At 38.3% G+C, this 22,532-nt stretch overlaps 1 protein-coding gene across 12 annotated transcripts in view; it reads left to right on the top strand.

The window, feature by feature from the left end:
• The window catches only part of SH3D19 (SH3 domain containing 19), a 179,475-nt gene extending 163,945 nt beyond the window's left edge, over nucleotides 1–15,530 (top strand). For 9 of the 12 annotated variants that reach the window (XM_068542612.1, XM_068542615.1, XM_068542611.1 and 6 more), the window contains 8 exons: nucleotides 515–587; nucleotides 2,267–2,397; nucleotides 4,230–4,285; nucleotides 6,783–6,985; nucleotides 7,460–7,512; nucleotides 9,919–10,105; nucleotides 10,519–10,616; nucleotides 13,583–15,530. In XM_068542612.1, coding sequence (XP_068398713.1) covers nucleotides 515–587; nucleotides 2,267–2,397; nucleotides 4,230–4,285; nucleotides 6,783–6,985; nucleotides 7,460–7,512; nucleotides 9,919–10,105; nucleotides 10,519–10,616; nucleotides 13,583–13,699 — 918 coding nt within the window. In that variant the 3' untranslated portion in view covers nucleotides 13,700–15,530. Of the gene's footprint in view, nucleotides 1–514; nucleotides 588–2,266; nucleotides 2,398–4,229; nucleotides 4,286–4,720; nucleotides 5,061–6,238; nucleotides 6,580–6,782; nucleotides 6,986–7,459; nucleotides 7,513–9,918; nucleotides 10,106–10,518; nucleotides 10,617–13,582 lie in introns of those variants that run through there. The other 3 variants (XM_068542613.1, XM_068542620.1, XM_068542622.1) reach the window with 3 other exon arrangements.
• The last annotated feature ends 7,002 nt before the right edge of the window (nucleotides 15,531–22,532 follow it).

Here is a 22,532-nt window from a genome sequence, read left to right as displayed (position 1 = left end):
TACTTTTTGTGAATTATACTTTTGTGGAAGTCATTAGCTCTTTTCATTACAAAAGACAAGAGCATAAATTGCAGAACTTCCTTCTTTTCCCATCTTAATGAAGAGACTGCTTTTAAGGCTCTGTTCTTAAGGTTTAGTCCTGATCACAGTGTATGGGAAAAGTGACCCTTGAAAGGTAAAGAGGTCAAAAACCACTACTTCAGGATAGAATAGGTACTGCTTTAAAAAAAAAAAAATGTTAAGTAATTTCCTTTTGTTTTACTCTCTTGCTTTAAAAAATGCTGAGGGATATTATAATTGAGAGTTATTTCTGTTTTCCTCTGGCAAGGACACATGCCTTTTCAACTTGGTAATGATTCCCTTGTCTGGCTCAACTGTGTGGTTTGCGTCTTGTACTCATAATGTAATTGTGTCAAGAGGACCCTAATGAGGAAAAATAAAATGGTCTCAGAGTGAATAATAAATCCAGCGTCCATCCTGCACACTCCATTCACCGCCCTGTTTTCCCCCTCAGGATCCAAGCCACGCTCAGAAGCCTGTTGACAGTGGTGCCCCTCATGCTGTCGTTCTTCATGATTTTCCGGCAGGTAAGGACATAAGTAATAAAGTGGTAGAACCTTAGGATCTGGGATCAGGCATCCTCCCCAGGTTAACCTCTCAAGGACATCCTTCTCATTTTCTGCACCAGCAGAGCCCTGGACTGGAGAGGTCATCTCATCCATCACCCCACCTTCAGGAAGAATCAGCTGTACCCAGGCATTCCAGAAAGCTTGGCTGTAATAGCTTTGCCTTTGAAACTCCCTGTGAGAGAGAGAGGAGGAGTGTTTCCCTTACAAATGAACAAATAGCAAATTGCCTACCAGTTGCAAATTTTTAACTCTTTCAAAATGGGGTACCAAATACCAGTTGTAGTGAAATTAATTTGAATTTAATAAGTGTAGTTCTTTTCTCCTAAGGGTTGTAAAACCAATACACATAGCTCAGCTATTACTTACGAAATGAGTATGAAAATTAAAAATAGGGACCTCCCTGGTGGCGCAGTGGTTAAGAATCCGCCTGCCAATGCAGGGGACACGGGTTCGAGCCCTGGTCTGGGAAGATCCCACATGCCGCGTAGCAACTAGGCCCATGAGCCACAACTACTGAGCCTGCGCGTCTGGAGCCTGTGCCCCGCAACAAGAGAGGCCTCGATAGTGAGGCCCGCGCTCCGCGATGAAGAGTGGCCCCCGCTTGCCACAACTAGAGAAAGCCCTCACACGGAAACGAAGACCCAACACAGCCATAAATAAATTAATTATTTTTTTTAAAAAAATTGAAAAAAGATTATTAAAAAAAAAAAAGAATCCGCATGCCAATGCAGGGGACACAGGTTCGATCCCTGGTCTGGGATGATCCCACATGCCGCGGAGCAACTAAGCCCATGTGCCACAACTACTGAGCCTGCGCTCTACAGCCCGCGAGCCACAACTGCTGAGCCCATGCACCACAACTACTGAAGTCCATGGGCGCTCTAGGGCCCATGTGCCACAACTACTGAGCCCGCATGCTGCAACTACTGAAGCCCATGCGCCTAGAGCCTGTGCACTGCAACAAAGAGTAGCCCCTCCGGCCACAACTAGAGAAAGCCCGCGTGCAGCAACGAAGACCCAGCACAGCCAAAAATAAATAAATAAATATAAATAAATAAATAATATAAATTTTTGTAATCAATTTTTAAGTATCTTTTATATCCAAGGCTACAAATAAAATAAATTCCTGATTTATTTATAACCTTTTCTTTATCCACTTGGTAGACTGATTTTTATTTCACTGTGAGTAAATTTATTTGCAGAAGAGCCGTAGGACTCCCTTAGTTAATATTTTGAGATTGAAATGATTTTTAAGCATGGTTGAGAATAATATGAATATTATACCATGTCTGTAAAACTCTTTTCATTGTTAAAATATGTATTCAGCAGAGGGTTTATATTGACATAGGAAGAATCCTTGGCCAGCACAGTGTTTTGTGTGTGTGTGTGTGTGTGTGTGTGTTTTAACCATTTCCTATCAGTCAGTGCCTGGTAAATATATCTAATTTGATCTTAAAAGAGGAAGCTCATAACAACGATATCCAGGAAAAAATAATATATTTTTAAAGTCAATTTGATTAGTATAACCTGTTCTCAGAATCAGTAGAACATACTGCCTCGGTGGACAGAACTAAATGCTACTTTAATCGGATCTGCAAGCAGGGTAATTCATCATACATAATTATTTTATGTTACAGAGCAAGTTGATGATTTGAACCTCACTTCAGGAGAAATTGTTTATCTTCTGGAAAAAATAGATACAGATTGGTACAGGGGGAAATGTAGAAACCAGACTGGTGTATTTCCTGCCACCTACGTCAAAGTGATTGTAAGTAGATTGTGCTTGTTTAAGTTGGTCATATATTCAGTGAATTCTGTGTAATTTACAGTTTAGAAAAAAAATAACCAGAAGCCTAGATTCTTGGGTTCTGGTTCTCTCTCTTCCGTTAATTCATTTGGTGTTTGAAAAATTCAGAAATAAAGGTTTGTTCAATTAGATACTAGTTAATTATTAATATGTTATGGAGTACTAGAACTTAAGGCTTAAATGCTATCTGAAATCCTAAGGTGAAAAACTACAGGTCCACTGGTGAATCAGCTATTCTTGGAGGGTTGATAAGCACTTGAGGGTATATGTTAATTCTTTGCAACATTCAGCAAACAAGAATTAAATGATACTGGATTGTCCTGAAGGAATGTTTGTTCTCTGAGGTTATGGTACCACTTCTCCTTTTCTTTGGAGTACATTTCGTTATTGGTTTCTTTCATCCTTTCCATTCCCATTTATTTCAACCTTTAAAAAAATAGATTTGGGAATACCAAAGAACTTTCATTGGAGGTAATGGTCCATTAATGATTTTTCACATAATAATTCCAAATCTGACTGGGAAACATTATATTAAAGTGTCCGAATTTTATACACCCTCAAAGCCTAACTTGTGTAAGTAGAGCCCTGAGTGCTAAGCCCGGGTGGCTGAGAAACATGGGGATGAAATCAGACTGCCACTCGAACATTTATATCAGTAGGAAGAGAATGACTCAGTCTCTAATATAACTTATTGATACTGGAACATATCAATAAACCTGGCTTAAATAGTTGAGCATTAACTGCTTGGCGGGGTGGGGGGAAGAAAATGATTTTCCATTACATCAGAAACTTAGCAAACAAATATAACAGAAAGCCTGTATTTTTCAAGTATGAATGAGGTTGAGTCTCTTGAATTACGAAATGTGGGTCTTAAAAATTGTCTGGTATATAAATACCTTGATTCTTTGGAGAAATCCAACCACATTCTCTAAATTAATATTAAAGAGTAATGTTAGTTTTAGCACTCTTCCTCATTTTTCTTCTGCCCAATGTAGCAGTACTTTAAAAAGCACAATTACCACACTGAAATCAATCACACTGAATTTGCCAGATTATTGGTGTAAGTGTTATTTCTAAGCCTACAAGTTTAAAAAATTGTTTTAAGACTTCGAACTTTTGAAATTCATTAAGAAAGGCACTGATCTATTTAATGTAAGCCTCAAAGCCTTAAGTAGTTTTCAGACCTATAGTGCATTATGGTCAAATATTTCATCACAACCCAGCTCTCTGGAGACTTGTAGATGAGGTATTATATAAAGTGCTCGCCTCTTAGTAGATGCTCACTGAGTACTGAGTCCTCTCTTCCTTCCCTACTCACGTTGAAGAGGAAAAAGTGTTCCAGAGTTATGCAAATGGAGAGAATCCACAAGTTTGACTAAAAGATTTTATTTTAGGGTCATGAAAGTATTGCAGAATTCTACCAACAGTTTGAATAGGTGTCTACGTAGTGCCTGATGCCTCGTTTCTATCCTAAGCCCTCCTCACCTGAAGTTTTCAACTTAGGGGATAAGGGGTAGAGAATACTCAGTCAGGGGTAGAACGACATTAATGTGCTTATTCCAGCAAATAAGAGGATTGGTTATTCAAGGAAGGCTACATCACAAGTTACGCATTTTTTTAAAAACCCAAATTCTGGATTTCATACCTTTGTAGCACCTGTGGTACATTTCGTCGGTTTAACACCTAGCTAAACTGGTTAACTTCAGTCATGAATTTGCTAATTACTTAGCTTAAATTTATTTTATTAAAATCTGAAAGAATACAGCTGTTGTCTTGATTTTTGTCTTTACTAGACTGATGTTCCAGGAGGAAATGGGAAAAGGGAATCCGTCGCATCTCATTGTGTTAAGTAAGTTTTACTTGTGTTGTTTTGAACAAAATACAAAGGATGTGAGCATTTATGTCATACAGAATTAATAAGCTTAAACACTTCAGATGTATGATTATTCAGATTCTCAATGTGTCTTTTTAATTATGAGGAACACTACTTGTTTAAAAATTCTGGTGAAATTGCAACATGCTGATAGAAGCAACTCTCCATATCAAAACAGGCCACATAGACAGGCACAAACAGTCTATCCCAGTGCATCCCACAGCCTGGCCTCACCCGAGCAGAGAGGTTTCACCATCCAGGGCATTTTGTGCTGGCCTTCTGCTGTTTATCTACCAACAGATTTCTAGAAGGTTCAAATATTTTTGTCACAGTGTTAGGGAACCATTGACCGAAATCGCCCACCTTGGCTAGGCACGATGATAACCACTTGCACGAGTTGTCTCACAACAGGAGGTCCCGATAAGGAACTTGCTGCTAACCAGGAGAACTCAGGAGGGGCCGAAAAGAGGGAGGAGACGCCAGCCCATAATATTGTCCTACCAAAGTCCCAGAATCCTTCGCACTGGAATCCATCTTGGCTGAGAGATGCGCGCACCACCAGGAAGGACCCTGAGTCAGACTAAATATGGGCCAACCAAGATGACTGGGCAGAGACAACCCGGAAACTAACCCCATTACCATAAAACCTGAGACTGCGAGCCACGTGGCAGAGCAGTTCTCCTGGGGTCTCTTACCCTGCTGCTCTCCACCCAGGCACCCCTTCCCAATAAAGTCTTTTGCTTTGTCAGTACGTGTGTCTCCTCGGACAATTCATTTCCGAATGTTAGACGAGAGCCCACTCTCAAGCCCTGGCAGGGGTCCCCCCACTTCCTGCAACAACAGAAAATATTTAAACCTGATAGAGGGACTTCCCTCGTGGTCCAGTAGCTAAGACTCCGTGCTTCCAGTGCAGGGGGCTCGGGTTCAATCCCTGGTCAGGGAACTAGATCCCACGTTCCGCAACTAAGAGTCCGCATGCCGCAACTAAAAGATCCCGCATGCTGCAACTAAAAGATCTCGCATGCCGCAACTAAAAGACCCCCGCATGCCGAAACTAAAGATTCCACATGCTGCAACGAAGATCCCACGTGCCACGACTAAGACCCGGTGCAGCAAAATAAATAAATTTTTTTTTTTAATGAACAAAAAAGTAAACCTAACAGAAATATAAACCCTACAAAAACTGCTAGGCATTTTGTATTGTTTTGTTTTTGAGAGGAACTAGAAGAAAGTAAAGGAAGGGTTAATTTGGGGGGGGGGGTCTTCTTTATGTTTGAAGACCTATCCGTGAATTTATGTACCCTTTTCTGCATCACTGTAACTCCTTTGTGATTTAAAACATTGCCACAATGCAACTTTATATTCCAGTTAAATGAGCAAATTAATAGAATTCAGTACCTGCTGAAGACTGTAAACCTGTCTTTGAATAGGTCAGACATAAGAAGATATGCTCCCTGAGGACTTCAGAAAATAAATGCAAAGGTTATCACAAATAAGAAAACTTCTGATGCCACAATAGTTTAATTCTATTTCAGGTTCAGTTTTTCTGTGTCAGCAGGTTGAATTTAAAGTGGACTTTCATGGCTGTTGATCCATTGACCTGACTTAAATCAGACTTTGGTTGGAGCGAGTACCCACATTTTCTCTTCAGACAATTGCATCTCCTTAGTCATAGCTGTTGAAACTTCCTTTCCAAAGCCTCAAATCAAAGGTTTGGGATTCAGTCATGTCTTCTAGGGACACAATTTCATCTCTGTTTTTATCTTATTTTCAGTCAAAATTGTAGATCATTTAAGGATCGTTCTAATTCTCAGAAATGAAGCCTTTTTAAAGGAGATACAAAAATCATTTTTAAAACAACAGTGTAAGATATGAGATTAAATGTTATAAGATAATAAGCCGAGTTTCTGTTTTCTTCGAACCTTCTAGTTTTGAAGGCCATTCATCTATATACACAGCTCACTGATTCAGCATACATTGAGCATCTACCCTGCCCAGCTGGTGCCCATTGCATTTCTGCCATGGAAGTTTGATGTCTTGCCCTGAGATTCTCAGGGTTAACACTCCTAAACTCAGTGCATTTATGACTGAGAGGGTTCAGACTTGGCCCTGGATTACTGTAGCCCAAGGATACAAAGACAAGGAGACTGGGGAGATTCTGTCATGAAGAAAAGGTGATCAAAAGACGTGCAACATTAACCAACCACCAGCTGCTTATCTGGGATTCTGCCTGTACTTGTGACCTTGACTTTAGCCTTTCTGAGTGAATAGGTTCATATCTAAAAAAGTAAGGACTATCATTTAGAAATATAGCTTATTCTTTTTCATGGAAAATTTTAAACTATGCCTAGTATACCTTGTTCCAAAGTAAACACAGAATAAATATTTATTGAAAGACTAAATGAAGGTTTTAAGGCATTTTGAAAGTTAGTACTCTCTAGTTTAACCCACAAATGTGATTTTCTTTCTTCAGAGGCCCAAGATGTGTTGCTCGATTTGAGTATATTGGAGACCAGAAGGATGAGTTAAGTTTCTCAGAGGGAGAAATTATTATTCTTAAAGAGTATGTGAATGACGAGTGGGCAAGAGGAGAACTTCGAGAGAGATCTGGGATCTTCCCCCTTAACTTTGTGGAGCTCATTGAGGATCATCCCACCTCTGGTACAAATGTTTTAAGTGAGTTCAGAGAATATGGTTTTTTATTATGTCCTATCCTAATTCAAATAAACCAGATAATAGGTTAATTCTTAAGTTGCATAATAATCCATATTGCCATATTTTTTAAGGTAGAAGGAAAAATGATTTTTAAATGGTAAACATCATTATTGGGATAGTCATTGTTGTGGCAGTCTCTCAAAGAGCTGGTTTTGGTGTTTTAGGTAATTAGTGGTGGCTTCATATTAGAAATGGCAGGAAAAAAAATCACTGAGTTTCAAACAGAAATGGCCTATAGAGTGTAATTAATGTGTATCCTCCTTCACCTTACAGTAAAGGAAACAAATCCGGAGAGGGTAGTGCCGGGCAAAGTTACGTAGCCAGTACATGAAGAGACTGATCTGGAATCCCAGACTTTTCACTCTCCCCCCACAGTTTTTCTCCAATACTATATGGTCTTTACATCTGAAGTTTTGACATTTTTTTAAAATACAGGCACAAAGGTACCACCGAAAACCAAAAAAGAAGATTCTGGTGCAAATTATCAGGTAGGCTGCTTGAATAGATGAATGTAGTGAAAGCCAAGTTTTATCTCTGGGAGGACTATTAAAATCATAATTATCAAAAGAAAATGTTATAAATCATTTTTTGTTTTTTTTTTAAATTTATTTATTTATTTATTTTTGGCTGCGTTGTGTCTTTGTTGCTGTGTGCGGGCTTTCTCTAGTTGCAGAGAGCGGGGGCTACTCTTCGTTGCAGTGTGTGGGCTTCTCATTGTGGTGGCTTCTCTTGTTGTGGAGCATGGGCTCTAGGCACGCGGGCTTAGTAGTTGTGGCTCGCGGGCTCTAGAGTGCAGGCTCAGTAGTTGTGGCCCACGGGCCTAGTTGCTCTGCAGCATGTGGGATCTTCCCAGACCAGGGCTTGAACTCGTGTCCCCTGCATTGGCAGGCGGACTCTTAACCACTGCGCCACCAGGGAAGCCCTGTAAGTCATTTTTTAATTCATGTAGCAAATATTTGAAGTAAATAGATGATTAATATCTTTATTGCATATAGAGCTCGTACAAATGAATTAGAAAGACATGCAAAGCCTGATAAAAAACAAGGAAAGAGATATTATTAGAATATTCATGAAAGAGATACTATAAGTGGCTGATATTAAAAAAGTATTTAACCTTATAGTAATCAAAGAAATGCCTTGTAAAGAGACAATAAAATACCATTTAACGTATCTAGTTAATGAAGATTCAATACAACTCAACAGTAAATAAGTAATTATAAGTATGTGAATGTTAAAACAGAGAAAGTACAGATTATTGTTATCATTGTTTTTATTTCTCACCCTAAGAAAAGGATGAAAAATGAGACAAGGTTTTAGTCACAAAGATGGTTATGGTGATGTTACTGTAACAAGAAAAAATTGGAAATAACCTAAATATGATCATTATCGGGAGAATGTTCTGAGGCCATTAAAAACTAGATTTGTAAAGTAAATGGCATGGGAGGAAAACATGTATTATAGGGAAATTGAATATATAGCATAAAAAGACTATGAGGAAATGTGTTTGTTACCATTCAGTTGCCCTTAGGTAGTGAGATTATAGGTGGTTGGGTGTTTTTCCCATTCTTCGTATATTTCCAAACTGCCAAATGTTTAGGAACATTTGTATTATTTTTATAATGGGAGAGAGAAAAAAAATGGATTAAAATTTTTACACTGTATAACATGGCTTCAGAAGTGTTTAAACTGAATAGGAATGTGGGTGACTTCCATTGTTTTTTGTGACATATTTTAGAGGAGTGAGCCTGATGGGGTCATTGTTTGTCAAAATGTCAGTGGTAATTAGGCTGTGTGTCTCTCAATTCTTTCATCTTCCCCCCACTGATAAAGTCAAACAGGAAAGAAAGGGACTACAGTTCTCCAAAAGGAAATGTTCACATGGTTCCCTGTATTTCTTGGGAGTGACAAGTACCATTCTTTAGGGTTGGTTACCCAAGTACAGGAACAAGACGGTAGGGTTAGGGTTTTTTGTTTGTTTAATTTTTTGTTTTTCCTTCAAGCCATCAGTTGATGAGAACTTAAGATGTACCAGGCACTGTGCTAAGCATTCTACACGCATTACCTCCTTTGATCCCCAAAGCAACTCTAAGATGAAGCTGAGGCTCAGAATAGAGAAGCTTCCTGCCCTGTGTCAGCTAGGAGGTGGCAGAGCTGACTGGCAGGCTCCAAGCCTTTGCTCTTAGTGTTACCCTTGCCTCTCTGCTTGGGCTTCTTGAACATAGGGCTCCCATCGTGACTTGGCAGTGATGCCTCTTCGCAGGGCAGAACCTTCTTCTGATGTGTTTGCAGTAAAACCATTCCTGTTGGAGCATTCCGTCACACTAGCCCACCATATCTGGGTGATTGTCCTGCCAGCCTTGGAGCTAACTACGCCTCATAAAGTTAAAAGTGTGAACTAATGAAGTCCTGTGCCATGGAATCTGATAGCCTCTGAACCATGTAGAGACCTGGGAATTAACAGACTGCCCATTCTGATCCTTCCTAATTTAGATAAAGAAGAACCTCACTGAAAATTATATGCTTTGCCAGAATGTTTTCATAGTGTCATAAATACTATACACAAATATTGCAAGATTTTATCTAATTTTAGTGTAACTAATGTCATAGATAATAATTAGAAAAAATTTTTGCTTAAGCATTATATAGTCCTTGAAAGCAGAAAGTCACAAATTTTATCACATCTGTCATTTAGAATTCTATTTTAAGAAAAAAGTTATTGGAAACTTTTATTTTTGAAACTCGATAGTGACATAAGGTATTGAGTGATTTAAAGTGGCCTTCAGGCTTTGAAATCTTATGACCCCTTAGCTTTTTTTCCACCACTTTTTAAGCTTTGTAGAAATTAATCTCAAATAAAATCTCACATTTCTTACCGAACTTCTGATTTGTGACAGGAGAACAGTCCTTCTGCAGAATGGTGCGAAGCTCTTCACAGTTTCACAGCGGAGACCAGCGACGACTTGTCCTTCAAGAGGGGAGACCGGATCCTGATCATGGAACGTGTGGACCCCGACTGGTACAAGGGCAGACTGCGCGACAGGGAGGGCATCTTCCCCGCAGTCTTCGTGCGGCCCTGCCCAGGTGCGACAGCTGCAAGGAAGGCTCTTACCCTCTAAGGGGAGCGCGAGACCTTTGAAATGATACATATTCCGTTTCCCTCTGCCCATGTTCAATTTAAGTTGTTTGCCTACTTTTGCAAGTTGATTCATAAAGTTATGCAAACTTTCTTCATATAATTTGTTGAAGTTATGGGGAAAAGAGATTAAAAAATGCCTTCAATTAATAATGGCTAATTTTGTCTCCTAAATATTAATATATTTTGTATAATTTTCTTCCTGCTAAGACAGCATCCTTCATCTTTTTGCAAGTTAAGTGAATTCAAAGTTAATTGAAAGTATTATGTCCTGGGAATGACAAGGGGGTTTCTTAAAATGTTCAACTTGTGTTTTAGTCCAATGTCTTTGTATATATTTGAATTTTTGGTGTCTTCACAGCTGAGGCTAAAAGTATGGCTGCTTTAGCACTGAAGGGAAGGAAGGCCAAAGCCTTGTATGATTTCCATGGGGAGAATGAAGATGAGCTTTCCTTCAAGGTCAGAATGTGTATCTTTTTGTAATTGCATTAAGCAGCTATAAATTTTGAAATGTCTTCCACTGAAAGGTGGAACATTGGGTGGAGTATTGATCATTAGTCAAGAATGAACAGATCTCAGACCCTCATTCTAAAGGATGAGATTAGAGAAAGTGAACAGGGCAAATGTAAATTATCAGCAAGGCATTTAAAGAAAGCCTTATTGATATCTATAGCACCACAATCACCTACCAAATTCCTTATTCCTTGGCCTTATAACATGTGATCTCACTAACGTTGGAGGTTTCGTTGGTAGCCCTAGTAAAGGATGATCCTCTACATGGCCCTTGCAGCCTGCTACTGTCATGTCTTTGAAACCAGTGGAGAAATCAGGTGGCACCTACTACAGCTGGCCTCTGCAGCAGTGCCTCATAAGACACCGGAGTCTTGTCCACAAAGACACTGACTAGACGTTAGGGAAATGATCCCAAAAGGTTAAGGTACTTTGCAGAAGTTTTTTTTTAGAAGCCTAAAATCTAATCTTAATCTTACTTCATCAAAGAAGTACCTTTTATTTTTTTAAAGTAAAAAGAATACTTCCATGATCCTGTTTCCGCAGTCCACCGTTCGACCATGGTCAGAGGAAAGCACCCAGGGTAGTACTTTGGGATTGGGCCAGAGGAAGGAGGGTGGCTTTAGTAAGTGATTGCTGTCAGAAGAGCCTGTGTCAGACAGTGGGAAATTCTCCATCATCAGAGATACTCAGAGGCAGGGATGCCATAGAAGGAATTAAAGTATCCAGGAGTGATTGGACAAGATGAGACTTAAGACAGTGGGTACCCAAACAAGGTTTTCACCTGTCTACAACAAAATGAGGAAAACCGTGATATTGGGTATGTGCAGGCTTTAGGGGAGCCATGGAGAAGGGGAGGCATGCCTAGATATATAAGGTTGCTAACTTTTCTATTTTGTGATGGAGTTTTACTTTATTCTGAGAATTTCTTCTTTTTCATATTAAAATGTCATTTCTATTATAAAATATTATTAGTAAATGATATAGATTTCTTATGCAAAATTATAATTGGTAACCCTATATCAGTTTCTTTTTTTTTTTTTAATTTATTGGTCCATAAAATCCAAATGTTTGGAAACTGTTGCCCCAGTCCTTTTCAATCTTGAGAGTCAGTGGCTCAAAATTAATTCCTTTTATCTTTACATAAAATGTTACTGCAAGTGAACACTCTGGATTCAGACTTTTTGGATATTATTTTGGCCTTCATTTAGGTTATGTCAATGTAACAGAATTCACAGTATCATCCAGAAAATAGGTTGTCTTCATTTTACAAATGCCTGGCTGTAAGCAAGATAGTTCTAGAGTTTTTTAGTTAAGGGATTCTGCACCACTTTCAGAGTTGTTGATCATTAATATGTTATTAAATATCCACAGAATATTAGTAAATAAAACTTTTTTTAAATTGTCCTAGCCCTCAGAAAACTGACATAGTATGTATGTATGGACCAGAGCTAAGAAAATTTGTTTTAGTCAGTTGATTATATTATAGTTTAGGAAGTGGAAGGAACTTACTTATAACAGAAACGTTGAATGCCAGAATTTTTACAGATTTTAGCAAGGTAAATTAATGACATGGGATAGTCAGCATTTTCCCTTAAGACAGGCCTTAAATCAAACCAGTTTTCCAAAGGGCAATGTCCTAGGGCTACAAATAAATCCATTTAGCCTGATAAAGATCTTCGACCATTATAGAATCCTAAAGCCAGATTCTAAGCAACAGTTAGAAACCATAAAGAACAAAATAGTTTCAGGAGATAACAGATGAAGACATAATTTTTGAAATTGAGGAATTATAATTCATACACGAATAAGATACACAACCCCTTTGACTAACCTGATGAGGATAAATCATGTGCTGAGTCAGGGTGAAGCTCTTTAAGACAGGAAAGAATGCAAATTTGATATTGAGGCCGTGGAGGAATGGAATAAACCAAATGGTAGAGGAGAATACCATTATGTGGAAGAATAAATGTAGAGTACAGAGTGCTCAGGATGTTAAGAAAAAGCAATTGTAGTAAAAACCTTTCTAAGTAAAAAGGTCTACCGTAAAACGTGGTGACCTCATGCCTAATAGTTAGCAATACAGGCCCTGGAATCACACTAAATTTGAATCCTGTCTCTACCACTAACTAGACATGCGACACTGAGCAAGTCACGTAATCTGACCTTCAGTTTCCTTTTCTTTAAAATAAGGAAATCTATAAAAATATTTCTCAAAAATGGGGATAATAATAGTACCCACTTCTAGGACTGCGTTGTTGTTTAAATGAATTAATTTCCACTATTCTTAGTTTGTTAAAAAATAAAAATAAAATAAATGAGCTAATTCCCATGAAGTACATAGAAAAGGACAAGGCATACAGTAAACATATGGCTTGCTCTCTCATCTTCAGATCTTTGCTTAAGTTTAGTCACCTGGCTGCCCTAATGAGATGGCAGCCCACACTTTCTGTCCTCCTCTGCTGGCTTACTCATCTCCCAACTCTAGAATAAGGTCTTTACTCTTCGCTGTATCCATAGTGCCCAGAATAGTGTCTGACACATAGTGGGTACTCAATAAATAACTGTTAGATGGGGAAAAAATTTTTATATATATGATAGCTGGTATTTTTATTTATTAAAGAAGAATTTTAGATTAAGAGTGGTGAATTTGGGGGGCACAAAATACCACCAGGAAAATAAAAGTGCAACAAGGGTGACAATGGCAAAGGAATGCGCTCTGAGGAAAAGAGCATACAAGCTAATGGCATCATTAGGGTTAGGTCATCTTTGTGGTACATCGTTTAATCCTCTTGGCAAATCAAGATAAGTGAGTTATATAAAGAGGAGATGTACATGCCTCTCCAGGTGGGCTGCTTACCATGCTTACCCTCAATAGAAACTAATAATTATTTTCAATTCCTGTCTTCTTACAGGCTGGAGACATAATAACAGAGCTGGAATCTGTAGATGATGACTGGATGAGTGGAGAATTGAGGGGAAAATCTGGAATATTTCCCAAAACCTACATTCAGTTTTTACAAGTCGGCTAAAGGTGAAAGCTTGACTGTGTTCCTTGGCACAAGAACTCACTTGAACTATCACTTTGACTATCAGATATGTTTTTGCACTATTTTTTTAAACTGAAAGAAATATCTATGCTGTACATGGTATACTAGAATTTTCGGAAAGCAGAAAACATCTGATTTTGTAGTTAGCTTTCATTCACAGTAGAAACGTGCGCACGGAAACCCATGAGCACATTTCTACCAAGGAGGACATCAGGCAGGATTAGCAAGGCAGGCAGACCCTTCCCCGGGGAAAGCGTCTGGTGACAGGGCAGCATGAGGACACTTACAAGCAGAAGTTGCACTTGGACCTCTGTGTTCATCAGCACAAGTAAATTAACCGTGCTTCCTCATTTTCTACTTTAGTTTTAAAAGAGGACATTTGTTATTCTACATGCTGTAACTATCAGGCCATGGTTGGTAACCTAAATTTCATTATTGATATTCAAATTAATTCTAACAGCTTGAGCGCATTATCCTTATTACTGGAGCAAAGCCTTGCTCCAGGAGAGGGTAGTTCATTGACTAGTGGGAGCCTTTGTGAGCACATGGTGAATCAGCTCACAGTCACCACACGCTCCTGTGGTAGCAAGTGTTCCCCCTTTGTCCCAGTGTTTGAAAGGGGTTGAAATTTGATGTACCTTAGTCAAAAGAACCAAAACCATCCTGAAATGCCTTGCTAATACAACTAACCCGTCCACATACCTACAGTAATTAATTTCTTTCCTCTGTGTATACTTTATAACAGGGTTATTATAAGCACATTTTCTGAATCTGCAATCATTCTTTTGACAATTACTGGTACCCAAAGAAAAATTCATTTTCTTTGAGTTACCCCAGTAATATATAAAACTATGTCTTGTTATAGTGGTACATTATGAATCACATATATCTCAGAATACAGAGCAACTGTTAAGATGGAAAACAATGCCAAACCCCCAGCTCATTCTTCCAAATATAATCAGAGCGAAAAATAATTTGAGAATCTGAAGGCTGATACTTTTGGGGTTGTTTTCTCTTTTCTCCAGCTCTTCCCTGCACAGTTATTAGAGTAAATAAGAAACCACTTTCCTGCTATCCATTGTTATGCATTCCAGGCTTAAGATAAAAGTGGTTCCTTGCAACACTGAATCAATTACAGTTTATGGGCTAAAGCCAAATAGGTCGAAGACAATCTTCCGAACAGATCAATGGAATAGAATTTCATTGGAAATGTAAAACACTTTCCCAACTATGTTCATAACTTTCTTCTATTTTTGAGAAGAGTTTCATATGCTGGGCCACTTTTTAGCTTCTGTTTTTGTTTCCACTGTCTGAAAAGTTAGGCAGTAAGTGGTGAAACCATCATGTGAACACCACGTGGGGTTCTGTAAGGGAGGAGATATTTACTCTGTCTTTGATTGAAGTTCATTTCCCGGTATATGGTTAAAATTGATTTTGGAATATGGGAGCTGTTTGTTCTACATATTTTGGTGTTTTGGGTAAAGAGGACTATATAAAGAAAACTGGTCAAATTTCACTCAAGTTATTTCATAAGAAATGGATGGCTTAAAGCATATTATCCCAACTAAATTCCTATTTGCAGCAAGCTTGTACAACAGCAGGAAAGTGAGAAGTGGGGGGTAGTGTCTGGGATAGGACATGAGGTATATTTCTTTGCCTGTGTAATTTTAACATCTTATATCAAAGATCATGAAAACCTAGCTTTATTGGAGAAAAATATTCCTTTTAAATTTTGGCCTCTGTCAGCAGAATGATAAGTGCAATAGTTGTAAATCTACTTGACACTATAATAAACCGAACTGAACTTTTCAAAGTCCTTTTCTCATACATATTAGACTGAGGTTTTTGAGAATGGAGTTGGTATCTTATCTTTATATCTCCAGCCCTTTGCACCATATAGGCTCAAGAGGTTTTTTGGTTGGTTGATTGGTTGGCTGGCTGGCTGGATGGATGGATGGATAACTTTCACATAATAGCGATACTATCTTGGATCCAATATGCTCCAATATCTTTCCTCTTTATTGACAAAAATCTTTATTGAAACAAAATTTGCAGTTTTATATCTTCCACTCCATCATGCTACATTTTTTGCTTGCCATTTATTACCTACTCAACTGACAAGAAGTAAAAATGTAGCATGGTGTAGGTTTTTCATAGGTACTTTTTTTTTTAATTTATTTATTTTATTTATTTTATTTTTGGCTGTGTTGTGTCTTCATTGCTGTGCGCGGGCTTTCTCTAGTTCCGGCGAGCAGCGGCTACTCTTCGTTGTGGTGCACGGGCTTCTCAATGCGGTGGCTTCTCTTGTTGCAGAGCACGGGCTCTAGGTGCACGGGCTTCAGTAGTTGTGGCTCGTTGGCTCCAGAGCGCAGGCTCAGTAGTTGTGGTGCACGGGCTTAGTTGCTCTGCGGCATGTGGGATCTTCCTGGACCAGGGATCAAACCCGTGTCCCCTGCATTGGCAGGCAGATTCTTAACCACTGCACCACCAGGGAAGCCCCTTCACAGGTACTTTCTTATTCTGTATATTGACTGAACATGATTTTTATACTCAGTGAATTTCATAGTGAAGATATAGAAATGTATTCTTGTTCCTTTCAGGAATTTTAGGTGAAAACCTCATATTGTTCATCCAATCCTCCTCAAACTAGAATCTCCAAATCCTTTTTCTTTGGTGGGTTAAAACTAGAGAAGTCATTTAATATATTATTCTTACCCTTTTGAACACTAAAAGACAGCAGATTTCTTTAAAAGATGCCCTTGCTTATATGGCTGTCATTTGTGCTTATGGAAATCACAGGTTTTTAATACAGCCTGAAACATTCATAATGAAAAAAAATCAGTACATTTATCAAAATTTTAGAAATGGCATTTGAAAAAAACAAAATGTATTTTTCTATAGGGTTTGTTATATATCAGTACTCTTAACAATAATTGTTTACAGTTTTTGTTCAGCTTCTTAAGCTTAGATAAATATACGTAGAGAAATAGTGATGATATAGGCTAATTATAAGGGGATATTTGGTATAATCAATGGTTTATTCTTTTTAATTAATGTCAGATGTACATGGACCATATGATTCATAATTCAGTGCCATTTTGAATGCCATTTTGAATGCCATTTTAAACGAATGCTTAACAGTGAATTTTTTAGAACTAAATAGGAAATAATTTTCTAACCTACTTTTTATTTCACTGTAGTTACAGAGGGGGGAAATACAAAGCCTAACTCAGAACAACACCACCATCTAGGGGCCTTTCACCTAATTGCAAGCTCATCCTGTTAAACCACAAGAAAAGTCTGAGAATCAGAGCTCAACCTGCAGAGGTTAAATGATTTGCCTAAGGTCATAAAGGATGGCAAAGCCTAAAGCAAAACCTAGCTCTACTGATTGTCGATTCAGTACTTTTTATATTTGTTTTGCTAAAGTGATACATTTCTCTTTAACAGTTAAACAAGTAGAATTGATATGTTTTATTGTAAAAAGTTATAACTTCTCAAATATAATAGTTATGATTAGAATGAATTGCAGAGAACAAAGCCTTGAATTTATTCCTTTCAAGAAGAAAAGAAGGGGCTTCCCTGGTGGCGCAGTGGTTAAGAATCTGCCTGCCAATGCAGGGGACATGGGTTCAAGCCCTGGTCTGGGAAGATCCCACACGCCGCAGAGCAATTAAGCCTGTGCACCACAACTACTGAGCCTGCAAGCCTAGAGCCCGTGCTCCACAAGAGAAGCCACCGCAATGAGAAACCCACGCACCGCAACAAAGAGTAGCCGCCACTCACTGCAACTAGAGAAAGCCCGTGTGCGGCAACAAAGACCCAACACAGCCAAAAATATATTAAAAAAAAAAAAAAAAAGTCATTTTAAAAAAAGAAGAAGATCCGTGCTTGGCTTCTCAATTTTATATAGGCAGTTCATACTGATGTTACCTAGAAACTCAAACATGGACTGATCCATTCATGGGGATTCCTTTTTTAGTTTAATAGGAAATATTTGAATGCTTGGAACATGAGATCTTGAAAAGATCTGTGTCTGTAGAGCTGTGCTCTTGGCAACAGCAAAGCAAGCTTAAACTAAGGTTTTCATACACATGTAGCACAAAACATTATTTTAGTATTTTGGAGTCTAAGAGATCAGCTCAACTACTTACACCAATAAATTTATATTTCAGAGTCTGGGACACATTTTGGATTTTTAAAGGAATCTTAATTGTATGTAAACCATGGATTGTTTATTTATCTACAAATACTACAAATTAGGCAATAACTCAATGAAACTTTTTTCAGGCAAAGGAATGATTCAAATTCATTATTCAGAAAGGAGAATTACCTGCCAGTTATCTGTCCTCTTTTAACAGGAATTGACTGACAATATTAATACCAAAATGTTGGCCCACATTTAGTTCTTCTTTACAGTTAAAATAAAGAAACAACTACATTTATCTCTCCAATCATATCCAGGTTTTTAATAGATGATAGAGCTCAGACTCAGAGGATCACTGAGGCCCACCACATTGTTTCTCAGGCCCCCACGTGGCCAACAGCTTTAGAGCAGAGTTGTTAATTCAAAAGAGCCTCAGAGCATGTGGCTAACTCTTCAGTGCAGTACTATGCCTAAGATTATGCTAGGGAAACAGTGGTGTCTTCTCTTTAGACATATAAAACATCAAAGCTTTTAAAAAATAGATGTGGGGATGAATAAAGTATCCGATTATTCTGTACGTACAGAGCACTCTAGGGAAGATGAATGCGGGGGAGCAGGCAGAGGCCTGCATCTTTGCTGGCCAGAGGGGCCTGGCTGGGCTATGAAAAAGCCTAGTTGTCCACTGCAATGAGGGAACTGGGGGCAAGGTCAGAGAGCAACAGAAAATAGGGCACCAAGACACTGTGCATCTTTAAGACTAACTACCAAGTGGGACGACTGCCCCTCTGCATGTGTGTCAGGCTATCCCTGCTGGATGGGAATGGGTGGCTTCTATGTCATATTCCACTTGAGAGACTACACATTCACAGAGCTGCTGAGCAGACTCCTCGCACCGATGTTCCCCACAAAGCCAGGACCCACATCACTCAAGCTGGTGCTCAGCTGCAGAAAGTAAGCTTTTTTTCTTTAGTATTTAGCAATGAGGACTGCTACCATCAGGCCTGAACTTGCCTCCTCCCACAGACACACCAAAATTACAACTACTTACAGAGCAACTATCTATGCAGACAACCTAAAGACTAGCAGAAAAGATTTTCCACAACTAAAGACATAAAGAAGGAATCCAACAAGATGGGTATGAGGGGTGCAGACTCAGTATAGTCAGGACCCACACCCCGGGTTGATGACCCACAAACAGGAGGAATATCACAATCACAGGCCGGAAGGGAGTGGCACGATATATTCAAAGTGATGAAAAGAAAACCCCTACAACCAAGCATGCTCTACCGAGCAAGGTCCTCATTCACATTTGAAAGAGAGAGAAAGCTTTACAGACAAGCAAAAGCCAAAAGAGTTCAGCACAACTAAACCAGCTTTACAAGAAATGTTAAAGGGACTTCTCTAAGTAGAAAAGGCTACAACTAGAAAATGAAAATTATGAAAGGAAAAATCTCATCAGTAAAGGCAAAACAGTGAAGGTAGTAGATCAACACTTACAAAGCTAGTAGAAAGATTAAAAGACAAAAGTAGAAAGATCATCTATATCCACAATAAGTAGTTAGGGATACACAAAACAAAAATAAGTAAAATATGACATCAAAAACATTAAATGTGGTGGGGAGTAAAAATGTAGGGTGGTTAGAATGTGTTCAAACATAAGAGATCATAAATTTATGCACACACATACACAACTCGTGGTAACCACAAACGAAAAATCTAAAATAGATACACATACACAAAAGAGAAAGGAATCCAAACATAACAGTAAATACAGTCATCAAATCACAACTGAAGAGAACAAAACAACAAGGTACGAAAACAACCCCAAAACAATTAACAGAATGGCAGTAAGTACATATCTTATCAATAATTACATTAAATGTAAGTGAACTAAATGTTCCAACCAAGAGACAGAGTGGCTGATTAGATTTTTTAAAACTCAAAAAAAACAAAACACATATATATGCTGCCTACAAGAGACTCACTTCAGGGACTTCCCTGCTTAGGGCTCTGCACTTCCACTGCAGGGGGCACAGGTTTGATCCCTGGTCAGGAACTAAGATCCTGCATACTGCACGGCACAGCCAAAAGAACAGACTCACTTCATGTCTAAAGACACACAGACTGAAAGTGAAGGGATGAAAATAGATTCTGTGCAAATGAAAAGGAAAAGAAAGCTGGGGGAACAATACTTACATCAGACAAAATAGACTTCAAAACAAAGACTGTAACAAGAGACAAAGAAGGGCAGTATGTAATGATAAAGGGGTCAATCTGGGGACTTCCCTGGTGGTGAAGTGCTTAAGAATCCGCCTGCCAATGCAGGGGACATGGGTTCAAGCCCTGGTCTGGGAAGATCCCACATGCCACGGAGCAACTAGGCCCATAAGCCACAATTACTGAGCCTGCGCGTCTGGAGCCTGTGCTCTGCAACAAGAGAGGCCGCGATAATGAGAGGCCTGCGCACCGCGATGAAGAGTGGCCCCCACTTGCCACAACTAGAGAAAGCCCTTGCACAGAAACGAAGACCCAACACAGCCATAAATAAATAAATAAATAATTTTTAAAAAAAAGCTTTAAAAAAAAAAAAATGAACAGACCAATTACCAGTAATGAAATTGAATCAGTAATTAAAAAAAAAAAAAAAACTCCCAACAAAACAAGTCCAGGACCAGATGGCTTTACAGGTTAATTCTACCAAACATTTAAAGAAGAGTTAACGCCTAACCTTCTCAAAGTATTCCAAAAAGTTGAAGAGGAAAGAATGGTTCTGAACTCATTCTATGAGGCCAGCACCACCTGGATACCAAAACCAAAGACACAACAAAAAAAGAAAATTACAGGCCAATATCATAGATGCAAAAATCCTCAACAAAAGATTAGCAAACCAAATTTAACAACACATTAAAAGGATCATATACCATGATCAAGTGGGATTTATCCCACAAATCAGTCAATGTGATACACATTAACAAATTGAAGAATAAAAATCATGATAATCTCAATAGATGCAGGAAAAGCTTTTAACAAAACCCAACATCCATTTATGATAAACACTATCCACAAAGTGGGTATAGAGGGAATGTACCCCAACATAATATAGGCCATCTATGACAAACAGCCAACATCATACTCAAAGGTGAAAAACTGAAAGCATTTCCTCTAAGATCAGGAACAAGACAAGGAGGCCCACTCTCACCACTTTTATTCAACATAGTATTGAAAATCCCAGCCACAGCAATCAGACCAAAAAGAAAAAGAAAAGAGAAATAAAAATCCAACTTAGAAAGGAAAAAGTAAAACTGTTTGCAGGTGACATGATTCTATATGGAAAATCATAAAGATGCAACCAAAAATGTGTTAGAACTAATAAATAAATTCAGTAAAGTTGCAAGATACAAAATTAATATACAGAAATCTGTTGCATTTCTATACATGAATAATGAACTACCAGAAAGAGAAATTAGGAAAACAATCCCATTTATAATTACATCAAAAGAAATAAATTACCTAGGAATAAATCTAACCAAAGAAGTAAAAGACTTATACTCTGAAAACTATAAGACACTGATGAAAGAAAATGACAACACAAACAAATTGAAAGATACACCATGCTCATGGATTGGAAGAATTCATATTGTTAAAATGACCATAAAACCCAAGACAATCTACAGATTCAGTGCAATCCCTATCAAAATACCAAAGGCATTTTTCACAGAGCTAGAACAAATAATTCTAAAATCTGTATGGAAACACAAAAGACCCTGAATAGTCAAAGCAATCTAGAGAAAGGACAAAGCTGGAGGTATCACACTCCCTGATTTCAAACTAATTACAAAGCTACAGTCACTCAAAACAGTATGGTACTGGCACAAAACCAGACACATAGATCAATGGAACAGAATAGAGAGCCCAGAAATAAACCCACACTTAAATGGGCAATTAATCTATGACAAAGGAGGCAAGAATATACAATGGGGAAAAGACAGCCTCTTCAATAATAGTGTCGGGAAATCTGGACAGCTACATGCAAAAGAATAAAACTGGACTACTTCCCCACACCATATACAAAAATAAATTCAAAATGGATTAAAGACCTAAATATAAGACCTGAAACCATAAAAGTCCTCTTAGAAGAAAACATAGGCAGTATGCTCTTTGACATTGGTCTTAGCAATATTTTTTTGGATCTATCTTCTCAGGCAAGGGAAATGAAGGCCAAAATAAACAAATGGGACAACATCAAACTAAAAAGCTTTTGCACAGCAGAGGAAATCATCAACAAAACAAAAAGCCAGCCTACTGAATGGGAAAGTATATTTGCAAATAATATATTCAATAAGGGGTTAATATCCAAAATATACACAGAACTCATACAACTCAACATTAAAAAAAAAAAAAGCCAATTTTTAAATGGGCAGAGGATCTGAATAGACATTTTTCCAAAGAAGACATGCAGATGGCCAACAGACACATGAAAAAATGCTTAACATCACTGTCAGGGAAATGCATATCAAAACCACACTTCACACCTGTCAGAATGGCTATCATCAAAAAAGACAACAAATAACAAGTATCTGGGATATGGAGAAAAGGAAACCCTCATGCATTGCTAGTGGGATTGTCAATTGGTGCAGTGACTATGAAAACAGTATGAAGTTTCCTCAA

Source organism: Eschrichtius robustus, chromosome 4 (assembly GCF_028021215.1).
Source record: "Eschrichtius robustus isolate mEscRob2 chromosome 4, mEscRob2.pri, whole genome shotgun sequence".
NCBI classification, from domain to species: Eukaryota; Metazoa; Chordata; class Mammalia; order Artiodactyla; family Eschrichtiidae; genus Eschrichtius; species Eschrichtius robustus.
This window is presented reverse-complemented; position numbering and strand designations above follow the sequence as displayed.